Source organism: Symphodus melops (assembly GCF_947650265.1).
Source record: "Symphodus melops genome assembly, chromosome: 8".
NCBI classification, from domain to species: Eukaryota; Metazoa; Chordata; class Actinopteri; order Labriformes; family Labridae; genus Symphodus; species Symphodus melops.
The window spans coordinates 13,282,602-13,295,523 of record NC_136698.1 but is presented as its reverse complement, the minus strand read 5'-3'; the positions used below and the strand labels follow the sequence as shown (position 1 = coordinate 13,295,523).

General features: G+C 40.0%; 1 protein-coding gene across 1 annotated transcript; it reads left to right on the top strand.

Annotated features, from left to right (window-relative positions):
- The first annotated feature begins 576 nt into the window (after window positions 1-576).
- Window positions 577-6,266, top strand: use1 (unconventional SNARE in the ER 1 homolog). Its single transcript, XM_079350884.1, has 8 exons — window positions 577-693; window positions 1,997-2,046; window positions 2,267-2,345; window positions 3,314-3,466; window positions 3,559-3,574; window positions 3,694-3,724; window positions 4,009-4,174; window positions 4,409-6,266. The coding sequence occupies exons 1-8, from the start codon at window positions 595-597 to the stop codon at window positions 4,589-4,591; spliced, it is 777 nt and encodes a 258-aa protein (XP_079207010.1). The 5' UTR covers window positions 577-594; the 3' UTR covers window positions 4,592-6,266.
- The last annotated feature ends 6,656 nt before the right edge of the window (window positions 6,267-12,922 follow it).

Here is a 12,922-nt window from a genome sequence, read left to right as displayed (position 1 = left end):
AACAAACAGGACAATCCAAAAGCAGCGTGTGGTCAATATTACAAATATATAACATGCAGGACAGACGGCATTGAGTAGACAATGTACAAAGTTAAATTGGTATGAAGCTCGCAGCATGCAGGCCTCATAATTAAAAACAGGACAAATTCACATACAAGCAGACACAGGGGGGCAGCCAAAGTGCTGACGGATGTGGTTATTAATCAGTGTTTAAGATGAGCGGTAAGTGTGGCGCTTTCTGATAAATGTTTGGAGGTTGTTTCATTCAGAAGAGGCTGTAACTGAAAAGGCTGAATGACTAAAAGCACACTTCCTCAGAGGAATAACGCAGTTGCGTCTTTTTTTGTGATCAACTATTTATGTTGTACTTTACACACAAATGTAAAGACATTATTTTACAAGTAAAAGAGAAAAAGAAAACAATAAAAAATAAGGTAAGCAAATAAATGAAAATGTTATATTATAAATGCTATGTTTTGAATAATAAATTATTATTTACAGTCTGATTCAAACGCTGTAATTAGGCTCCTCCCAAGTTTCACATTTTGACGTCATATCACTGCGACGGTGTGTCAAACACATAGACTGTCAAACATGGCTTCTAGGTTAGAAATTAATTTTGTCAGGTTATTGTCTCGCTGTGAATCGATAGCGTCGGAGAAGCGAGGAGAAACAGAATGGAGACTAGAAAAGGTGAGTCTACAATTATTGAGTAAATGTTCAGCTTCGGAGCTGTCTGAGTGTCATTAGCAGTTAGCTCAGTCTGTTAGCCACGTCGTCACTGAAACCAGCCACATACACATCTCTCCAGTGTGTGATATACTGTATACTTCTCTCCACACATGATGAAACCTTTAGTTATCATAAAGTGGACCAGATAATGTTTTCATAACCCTGATAGGTTAGTTCACTGCGTGAATATTTAAGTTTAAACTTCCTCAAACAGCCCTATTTCCATAAATAAAAGCACAAGAACAGCTACTGCCATTCAGATTTTTAAGCAATACACATTTGACAAAACATTTACCCCAAATGTACAATAACTGTGCCACTGACGTGTCTTAATGCAAGTCCAAGTGTAGTATGCACATCAATTATACATACATTTATTTTCGATCAGAGGCATTTCTAGAGTGTTGAATTAGTTTAATAATTAGTCAGACTGTTAATATAAATACAAAACCCAGTCCCCGCCTCAGAAAAGACTTATGAAGACTGTTATATTACATTATTAAACCATCTGAGCCATCAGAATACTCTGCTGTAACTAGTCCATGATACTGTACAATCTTAATGTTCATACTACAGAGTGAAGTGGTAACCATGGAAACCAACGGAGCGTTACCTGGTGACAGTTGCCTGTATCCTACCTGTAGCCTGTAATGTTCAGTTTGAGGTCAAACTGTAGAGGGTGTTTATTCAGCCTCAGCATCTTTTTAAAAATGTGTTCTGTGTGGAATCACACCAGGTGCTCTACTTTATTAGGTACAGGTGTTCAGCTTCTGCTTAATGCAAATATCTAATCAGATATCACAAATACTACAGTAGCTTTAACTGGATCATCTTTTAAACGGAGAGAAACTATCAGGAGAAACTGAACTTTATAAGCTTGAAAAGGTAGAAATAATATGCACTGTTGTGCTGGCAGCATTGGCATAAACATGTAGTGAGTGAGTTTGTAGTGATTTGACTTCTTTTAGTTGGTCTGCAGTAGTAAAAAGGAAATATCCTCTGTTTGTCTGCTGTTATATAAATATACACAAAACATTAGTTAGTTTGGCGAGTTCAACTTCTGAAGAATAATAGCAAAATATGTGATTATTTTTTTAATCAAGACGAGAAGTTGGTTCAGGTTTTCATTGCCAACTCTTCATTACAACTACGAGGAACTTAACAGAATAAACTCAGCGTATTTGCAAAAAAAAAAAAAATCATATTTACTTGAAGAATGAAAGACACTGTATATCATCAGTGTTTATGTTGTGCTTGCTTCTAGTATGTTGGCGCCCTGGAGGAGATGTTGGTTGCCCTGAGGAAAAGTCTAAGGTAAGTTATTTTGTCAATTCTTAATGTTTTTATTATGACTCATTTTTAACACATACTGTGCGTAGCCGTTAAAGTTTAACACTTAAGTTTGCCTCATCAAAAAACTCTTAACATACTGATGCATAGAGACTTAATGAAGCCTGGTTTTTGTATTTCCTGATTTACTTAAAACATAAAATAGGTATATGTATTCATATTGTTGATGACTTGTCTATTACAGCAAACCCACACCAGAAGTGCTGACTGAATACACAAGAAAAGTAGATTTTCTGAAAGGACTTCTGGAGGCTGACAAACTGGTCAGAGGCAGAATTTTTTTCACAGTCTTATGAACTTGATGTGTTTTCATGATGTTGCATTTATGGCAGAGATTAAAACAAATCAATTTTCTTCTTTGTTATTTAGACTGCTAATCTCAAATTACAGAAAAACAAACAGTGCCTGATTCACAGAGAATGAATTGTGGATGCCAGTAGAGCCAAAAATTGCACACCACCAGCTCCCACTATCTGCTCCGTGTCAAGGTCTAATTTAGGATATTTGGCTCAAACTTGCTCAAAAAGTTGTCGTGCTCCGTGCAGTTCGCTCTTGCTTTGCATCTGAATCTGGAGAACAGCTGTCTGCACCTCTACTCTGTGGCGAGATGAACTCTCATGCTGACAGAGCTGTTTGTCTTTTTTCCACATAAAGCTAGGATGAGCTAGGAGGGGAGAGGAAAACCTTTCAGGCTATATTTTGATTCGGGACTTGAAAAGTATAAAACAAGTTTCACTATCTGAATGGAGTGAGTGAGGCCAGCTTGAGGGGAAAAAAACAGAAGCCCCAGACTGATCTAAACCCCTGGTTATATTAATAACAGTCATAATGTCAAAGTCATATTTACAGATTTGTTTTTCTTTTTAAAGTCACACTGATGCAGCAAAGTTTTCCTGCTGTCTGTGACATCTTTTATGAATATGCACCACAGTTACCCCGAGCTCTCAGTAGACATTTCTTTGCATTTTAATAGTTTGGTTTTCCAGAGTCTTTTTACTAGATAATTTTCCTTAGAAATGGTGGACAGTTTCCTGAAGACACGGAACCAGCACCGGTTCACAGACGCTGTTTGCTCTGCAGCACAATTAGGGGTGCTTTTCGGACAGGTTCAGCGTGTGCAAAAGCAGTGCTACTTGTTTTCTTTGAATCAGGTCGTCAGTCTTGTCCGTAGAGTTTTTCGTCTGATCACACAGTTTTCCCTGACTTTTATCTCTGCTGTTTTTGTCCCCAGTCGTCACCGACAGAAAAGGCCTTAGCTAATCAGTTCCTCGCCCCTGGGCGAACACCCACTATAGCCAATGAGAGAATGCCTGCCACTAAAACTGTCCACATGCAGACGAAGGCCCGGTGTACGGGAGAGATGAGGGATGAGCTGCTTGGCACAGTAAGATGATACTGTTACTAAAAAGTAGATGAACATGAACACCCCTCCCCCACTCTCCCATTCTGACTTGTCTCTCCTTGGTGTCCTTGCAGGGGCTGACTGGAAAAGGTAAGAAATATTTTAGCTTTTAAAAGTTGCCTTAAATTTCATAACCTAACTCAAAGGTGATTCCTTATATTCACACAAGATATTCTGCTGATTAAGAAGTGTTTATTTCCTCTCCATAGGCTTATCTGAAACAGAGCTGAGAAACAGAAGGTAAAGCTGCACATGAAGTTATTATGTCTCCAATTATGTTGATGATGCTGTATTTCCTTATTTTTGTACTGTAAGATTGCAACTGCCAGTCTTGTGAAACATTCAAGTCACTTTAAATATTGATGTCTCAGTGTTCACTGCTAAATGCTTTTCAACGATATTACCCAGAGAAAGCTTTTATGACTTTTTTTTTTTTTTTTTTTGCTTTAACTTTGGATGAGCGCCCTGTGTAGCTCGCCATGCGGACGAATAAAAAAGTGAATTTGCTGTCCTGCCTCTTTCAGGGCAGGTCTTCCCTTGGATGGGCGCCAGTCTGCAGCAGAACTGGAGGCCGTCCTGCAGCACCATCACAACCTGCAGGAGAAACTTGCTGATGACATGCTCAATTTGGCAAGAAATTTGAAGAACAACAGCCTGGCAGCACAGAACATCATCAAACAGGACAACCAGGTAACTACTGTACCTAAACTCCTCTAAGTCTACCGCTCCAGTTGGAGTCAGAAGTTCCCCTGTAGCTTCTGATGCATGTTCTGCAGGTGAACACGTTCTACAATATAAAATAAAGGAAAATGTTTACAAGCATCTAATAAATTCTTCCTGTCGTCGTGTCTTTATGAATTATTTTTTAGAAATCTACATTTTAGGTGTACACAGTGTTTCACCTGTATCCATTCTCCTTCCCAGACCCTGAGCCAGTCCATGCGTCAGGCAGACCTGAACTTTGAGAAGCTGAAGACAGAGTCGGAGAGGTTGGAGCAGCACACCAAGAAGTCTGTCAACTGGCTGCTGTGGATCATGCTCATCCTGGTTTCCTTCACCTTCATTAGCATGATCCTCTTCATCAGAATCTTCCCGAGACTCCGATGATGACCGTCTGTAACACTGAACTCTTAGTCTCCTTGTCCTCTTGTGGTTACAGAGCAGTAACTGCATAGGCCTTAAGATCTACCGATCAGTAGTGGTCAGAACCAAAACCGGCGCCGTTTGATGAACTGAAACATTTGCACTTTTGAAATCGAAGTTCTTCTCGACAGGGAGGTTTAAAAAATGAGGTTTGAAGCATCAGTATACCTTTTTTTTGAAACAGCAGCACATGAATGGAGCTTGTTTTCTTTAAGGCCTTAGGTAGAAACAGAATAGTCTTAAGAAATGGACAGCAGACACTGAGCCTTAAGTATTCTTCACTCTCGTCAGGTAAGCCACAAGCTCCTCGCTCTATGTAGATCAAACATCTCTTGAGTTCAGCATTTTCTCAGCCTTGCTTCTGAAACAGTTCATAAACCGTCCGGCATCTGCTTCATACTATATGAATCACAGTTCAACACTTTATCTGATTAAAGGCCACAACTAAAGATTCAAACTAAATCATTTCTGTGGATGTGCTAAATGTTTGAATTGTTTGGTAACAGTTTACTCTGTCGTTTAGCACCTACAAGCATTATAGAGATATTTACAACACTATAATGTAGCTATATAAAGCCATATAGACATTTATACGTGTGTTTAATGTTGAGTATTTGTCTCCAACTACAAGTTCTCCTATAAGCAGAGATGCTGCTTATCAACAGGCAAGACAGGCAACTGCTTGGGGCCCCAGACCAGTAAGGGCCCCCCTGAGGGCGGACAAACTTTTGAACCAAAACAGTTGCTACACAACAACGGTAGGATACTTCCTAGTGGGGCCCCCATCTAAAAATATTCAGTATTTTATGTTGTTCCAATTTTCCTATGAAAACTTGATTTGGTTACTTAAAGTTGCCGCTAGTGTCGAAGTTTTTTTTTTTTGTTTTTTTTTTTTTTTGTGCATATTGTCGATGAATGATTTTTTTAAAGGGGCCCCCAACAGACTGAAATCGCCCCTGCCTGTGACCTATACTGTCACTCCTATTCATACTGTGACCGCCATGTATGACTGGCCCTAGGAGGAGCTGTAGTTGGATAATTACATTATTACATTAAACAACACACTTTTTAAATGATATTATAATCTATAACAGGTTTATATAGGGCTTCTTGACAATAAATAAGAGATGGAAGTCAAGTGTTATAGATTGTTTTCAGGAAAGGAAATGCAAAGAGATCATACAAATGAAGGAAAATCTATTTTAAGCATCAGATACATTTTCTTTAAAACTTCTCTCCAAAAATTTTCTTCGGGAGAAATATATCAGGGCGGTGCAGAGCTGTTAGGGTGCTGCTAGACTCCTTTAGTTCATCCTTCCATAAACCTCTTAGTGCAGTTCTGTGTACGTGAGCGTGTTCTTGTGGTTGATTCAGGTGATGACATTTTAGATTTTATTTTTTTGTGATCACATCTGGGGCTTCTGACATTTGATCAAATGAAATGACTATAACCCCATCTAATATTGATGTGTTGAGAGCTGTGTGTATAGAATCACAAGGAACTTGGGAAAATATAAAGTCGCTAAACTTCAACCACCTCCTTTAAGTGTGTAGAAGTAATAATTGTGAGACCTGTATGTGTGTTGGTTGAGCTGTGTATGACCTGTCTTTCCTCATAAAGTAGAATACCGAAATGACACCACCTGGTTGTTTTTAAATTGACTGCCGCAGTGACTTCTTGTTGCCACTAGGTGTCAGTCACATCTTTAGAATATAATCAAAAGATGACCTCCATGACCCTGATGACTTGATCAAGCAGTGAATCCCAAATTAACCCTGGGACTCATTTAGAAGTGATTCAAGGACTGATGTACGTCTACAAAGGGAGTTGGCCTCACTAAAAGCAGAGAGCACCGTTGAAATCTATGCATTCTCAGATTTTGTTTCTAACGTACTTCATTTAAATCTGACAAACATTTGGGGCAGAAATTGTGTTTTTCTTCTGCACGCAAACACACAAATTCTTCAAACAGATTAACATTCCTGTAGCGTTGTCAGTCTACTTGTCATCTAAGTCCTGTGGAGCTGACTAGCTTGTCCAGGCTTGCAGCTCTGCCCCCCTGGCCCTTCCTCTCTCCCCTTTCCCCGGCTGCTGCCACACCTCACGCCTGGCTGGCTGACTGGGCCTCGACCTGGCCTGACGTGTATTTTAGGATCCCTGGGGGGTATTTTGCCTGCTGGAAGCCGAGGTATGCAGGCCACCAGGAGACCAAATGAGGTTGTGTCACTGTGGAGGATCGTCATCCCTCAGTTTAATCGCAGCTGTTTGCGCCTCCATTCTCAGGCCTGAGCTAATGCTGTGGCTGTGTGTGATCTGTTCTCTGAGGCTGTGCTTTTGAAGTAAAACGACACTGCATGACTTCATCACTCCTGTGGTTTCTCAGGTTCATTATGGTTGTATTATTCCATTAACTGTAAGAGACTGTTTCGCTTTAGTTTCCTAACCAGACTCCAGAGTCTGGGATGTCGTAAGTACGAGTTCCTATATTCAGCAAAGGCCTCGAGATCTGAGAGGCTCCTCATTAACAACACTTTTAACCTCTGACCCAGAAAACCTGAATGGGCTTCTTCCTGCACTCTTTTCCCACAGCTGAAAATAGTTTTCAACACTCTTGAAGAGGACTTAAAGACAAGAAAGAATACAATAGCCAATATATACCTGGACAAACATCCTGTTCGAATGAACACATCTCAAGATTTGTTTCAACTTTTACAAAAAAACAATTTGAACTTTTTCCAGTACTTCAATGTAACTATCAATGTCTTCTTCTGCCTCATGTTTCGTGGCTGCCTCACATACTTGACCGATGTTAAAACAACCATGGAAGTGTGAGGTTTTCAAGCAAATGGCAAGATGGTTTCAAATCTATCAAAGCCTTAAGATGCATTTTATAATCATGGAATTATACAACAATTCCTAAATCATCATTTCGCAGATGAGTTGGTAAATTAGATGTGTATAACAATGTGTGTGTGCTTGTGCATGTGGGATGGTAGTATGTTTTTAATTGGCTTGATCAAAGAGCAGAGGAACAAATTGTTAAGCATGAGGGAACTTCCATCCTCTCTTAATTCAGCTCTGTGGCTGCAAAACACCACAACACTCCCCTCTTTTTAATTTAATTTTTGGCTGCAGCTACAGTAGGATTTAGGTTTCCTACAGAGATGAATTAGCTTTTTTTGTTTCTTACTTTTTCCATAATTCATGAGGAAGCAAAAGGGTAAAATAAGTTGTTGTGCTTGTTTGTCCCTTTGCCAAAGTTTGACATGGGCTTTGTGTTAAAATCTGGATAGGATCTATTAATCTTATGGTGTGAGTATTTTGCACACAGTTCTCATTCATAGAGAACAGAACAGGCCTTCTCCTCTTTTTTTAGTTGCTTTGGCATAGTTTACAATGGCTTAAAAGTTACACTATTAAGCAGCTTAGTCTAAATAAATCAAAGTAATATTGCTTTTATTGTCTTGTGCTTTTTATAGTTTAATTGTCCAGATTTTGGTTCTGAGTTTTCCAGAGTTTCTTATGTAAGGCATGAAAATCTCTCAAATAAGTGCTTGGTTAAAACTATGGTATAGACCACAATAAAAAGGTAGTGTATGTTATGAACTTATTAGAAAATAGCTGTTATACAGTGAACACTTACAGGGTGGAACACAAGTGCTGGGCCTCCATCAGAAGTTATCAAATGTAGGTTTTTATCTTTTTTTTTTGTTTTTAACTTTTTTAAAAACTTTTTTGCAGTCTTCTGTATTGGTTTTGCCTTTTCTTCTCGATTCTTTCAGATGAGAACTGCTGTGCTGGTGATCTTAATCTCTTCATGTCTCATTTGTGCAGGTGCCGGGAGAGTTTCTGTTTTTATTTTGCCGTTACTGTTTCCCTCATTGGGCTCTGCCTCCCTGCTTGTGTGCAACGCTTTGTTTCTGTAGCCGATCTCTGTTTTTTTTCTGTGGTTTGTTGTGTCTGTGGCTCTTCCTCAATCTTAACAGCCAAATGAGCCAAAACCTTCAAGATTAGTGAGTTGAAGTTGCTGAAGCACAGAGAAATAACACTATTACCTCCCTGTTAGCGTCCATGACAGCTGTTTGTTTGTTTTTTTTAAATCCAGGTTTATTTCAGTTTTCTTCGATCGTTGATAAACCCACCAGCTTTTAGAGTGCATCATTATCTGTTTGTTTAGTGTGTGTGTCTGTAAATGCATGCGTTTTCGCCTGTGCATACACCCATGTTTATAGCACCCCAAAGACCTGAGCTGTTCATCATTCCCTCTAGCCCCCTATTTCCCCTCCATCAGTGAGTATTCGTAGCCTACTGTCAACATGTGGGTTAATGCACTGAACCTTCTAGCCTATTTGTCAGGCAGCGCGGTGCTGAAAGAGTCCCCAGTGAAAGAAAAACCCTCCCTGCCGGTTTCTGCTCTGCCTTTGATGTATGAAGCCCAGGTAGTCCTGCTGCTGAGAGGCTTAATTTCTTACTTCTTTCTCCTTCACCTTTTAGTGAGTCTGGATCTCCCAGCGGGCAAGACTTAGGATCATGAGTATTGCCGGCACTACAGAAAGCTTTTTTGGCTATAAACTACCTTATATCTGGCCTATAAGTCCACAGATTTAGAGAGGGAGATTTATATTTGGTATGCTTTTTTTTCCCATCTATGTTATAACATGTACAGTAGGCTGCCTGCAGCCTCAGCAACGAGTCCTCCTTGGAGCCACTCTGCTTTACACATACACAAAACATTGCGTGAAAATGTGTATTACTTTTTTTAGCATGCAGTCTAAAAAGCAGAGAAGTTACTGCTCCATGACATTTCATCATACCAGAGCCCAACAATGAAGTTAAGTATGACAATAATTCATAAGTTCATAACTTTTTTGAAAATGTATTTAATGTTTAACACCTTCTCTCATAGTATTTTCATTAGACTTGACTTAACGTTTTGCTTTTTACATCTGTTTGTTGGAAAAAAGCTTACAAGTAGTCCAGATGTTGCTGTGGTTTCTGGGAACTTCTCTATGTATCCATCATTATGTCTGGCCTGTTTAAAGTTCAACCATTAATTGATTTATTATCAGTAATAAAATAATAGGGAGCTTCATCCCTACTTTAGAAAGAGCCAGTTCAGCAGCTCCCTCTAATTCTGGTAAAGAAAACCAACAAGCACATTTTCTCAAATGTCAAGCTGTTCCTTCAACCTGGTGCATTTTTCCCTCCAAGCAGACCGAGCCTTTGGCTGGGAATTGTTGTTCAGACAGAGAGGAGGGCTTAAGGGTGAAAATTGTCAAGGACGTAAAGGGTGCTGTAGACTCCACGAAGCAGAAGCAGGGCAGGCAGTTGATCCTTGCAGGGCTACGCCTGAGGCTGGAGTAGAGACTGGGATGTGTCCAGGGGGGCTGGGGGTGCTAGTGGTATGTGGGAGTGATATGTGGGAACCAGGCACACCTCTCCTGGGCCTCTGCAATGCTCTTTCCCCGAGGAGGCCCTCAAGCTGCCACAGCAGGTGCAGGGCCCCTCCCGGAACAAGGGAGGGTCCACAGGGTAGCAGATTAGGGCTGTGAGTGTGTGTAGGTGTGGAATATATTTCTGTCAACCACCTTTCTCTCTAGTTTTTTTTCCCCAGACTGAAACTGAAAATCTTCTTTTAGATAAGCAAATTCTCTAAACATTAACACTGCAACCAAAGTTACCCAAAACAACAACCGAAAGAGCTTTGTGTTCCAAATTAAAATATCAATGTCTCGTTATTGTTGTGTGTGTTTGTGTGCGTGCATGTGTACGTGTTTGTGTGCGTGTGAGCGCATGCGAGAGAGTGTGAGTATAAAAAACTGTGTTGATAAAAGCGATGAATCCTTGGCTAAGCTGTTACTTGTGTGAAGGTATTTGCGACCAAGGTTTCTTTCAAGGGTAGTACTCACATCATTTGTTGCATGTTTTGTCCGCTGAGTCGGTATGTCAAGGCCAACCAGATGGTCTTTGATTAATTGTAAATACAAAGGTGCAACATGTTAACAAAATTCTTTACAAGGTTTATAGGCAGCGTGTTGTGTTTTTTTCTCTGCGTGTCCTCTGAGAAAATGCAGCCAAAACAGTGAACATTATGATTTCAATAACAGAGATGAAAAAGAAATGGTTGATGGAAACATTTCTCAGTTCCTCAAATATATTTTGTTAGTTGAACAAATTGGGATCCGTTTTCCTCACTGTTTTTTGTCTGTATGGGCCAATTGCACAACTACAATTGGCGTGGATAGTGCTCTCCTCGCCGATCATCTCCCATCCAATCCAGATCAACAGTGATGCTGCTTGTTTGGTTGTCAGACTGCCTGCAGTTCATTGTACTCTACTATTGATTCTTTTCCGTCCCTGTTTTGCTGCCTTGTTAAATAACTGCATGTCTAAGAGGGGGAGACGGGGCAGGAAGGACTTACCATTGTGAAAGAATATGTCTTCTTTTGCTCGTAACAGAGCTGGTTGGATATCCAGCAAAAATATAACTCAACTAGGGGACCATTATGGAGTGTAAGTTATCTGTGTACTTTGCGCAATGCTTTAGAGCAATTCAAAGTAATTCATAAATCAATTAACAACTTTAAGCTTTTACACTCTGTTTGCTTTTATGGTGTGCACTTTATGACCTGCATGCTAGACCCTGTAGCAAGTGTTTTATGTTTGGCTGCAAAATAGTTTTGTTTTGAATCATCAATCAATAATCAAAATGTGATAGATGAATGAGATAGATTTAACCCTACAAATTTGACCATAATATTGGTAAAAGTATGTGTCGTATTAGCAGTATAAAAAAAACAGGTGTGTTGATAATGTCCTATTGGTCTTGGTCCGCTGCTGCTGTTACGCTTAGTGATAATGTGTTATCTCTCATCTATCCAAGCACATCTCCACAACTGTTCTGTTATTTACCTGCATCGCCTACTGTACTTTCTTACCCAATTTCAACTCCACACATACCTCCCTCCCCCTTCTGTGTCTCCATCAGTTTCACACTGCAGCACAACAAGAAGTGAAATGTTTCAGCTGAATAAAACATCACAAGACTTTGGGAGGAGGTTGTGAGAAGCCTTGACCTGCAGGCGTAATGCTTTAGCTCGACGTTGCAGCATTTATTATTTAGCAGCTCAGAGATCTTTTGGCTTAACCCTCCCCATGACTGCTGCAACTCAGAGAGAACTTCAGACACAAACGTTATTTGTGCTGTTGCTAAAGGAAAACATTTTTTAACTGCAAATATGTAGACAATGGGCTCTTAAATCTTTTTGATAAACGTTATGGCTTTTGATGTTCCAGATAAGTTTACTTTATCTGTGATTGATGCTGACAGGTTAAAACTCCGGTCTTCCTATTGTCTCAGCGCCAGGCAGGTGATGGAACACGGAAGAACACTGACAGAGCTATTGATCATAGATCAGTGGGGCTTGAATACGCCAGTACTGCTTACCTGCTGAACAACCCAAACACAGGAAATCCATACTGCTCAACATTAAAGTGGACACAAGACTGAAGAGAGTACAAGAGTTGCAATCAAAAGCTAAAATCACAGCTTGTATTTGGTTGGATGCTACTCAATTGCTTCCATCAGCAACTATGCTAGCCATCAACAAGCGTCGAGCAAACCTTTGGTTGACCACTCTTAATAGTGTATTGGGAAGACATTGACCAGATGTGTTGGTTAACTGGCATCTTTTCAAGGCATTCCACATATTTTCAATGGGTTTGAGGTAAGTTCTTTGGGAAGACCACTCCAAAAGCTTAATCTTAGCTTGACTTAGCCAAAACCACCCAATTACATCCTAGATTTGACTTTTAGTTCATGGTTTGACTTTATCCTGAAGCATTGTGAAGTAATAATGCTCTGTTTCACCGCCCACTTTGTGCAATTAACAGCCCCGGAGTGTGTGATACTTCAGCCAGCGTGCCTGATTGATGAGGTTGTGTTCTTACAATGGAATCTCTTCTCCTCAAAACATACCTCCTGTCGGTAAGGCAAATAACACAAAATGCAAGCACAAATCAAATGTAAGACTTACTCTCAATATCTTAATTCTCAAGTTGTTAGTCAGACTGTAAACAAGGGCAACACAGGGAAAAGGAAGTTTTCGCTGAAAAGCCTGCATTTTTCACCTCTGGATTCACCTATAGTCTTCTAAAGTTTCCCACTGCTCCTAAAGGAATATCATTGTTTGATCAATGTATATGAGTTCCAAGATTGAAGCACAATTTGTACACTTGGTCTCTGGGCCCCAAAAATCCAGTTAAAAGATCCAGTTATTAAATCAAACTTGTGC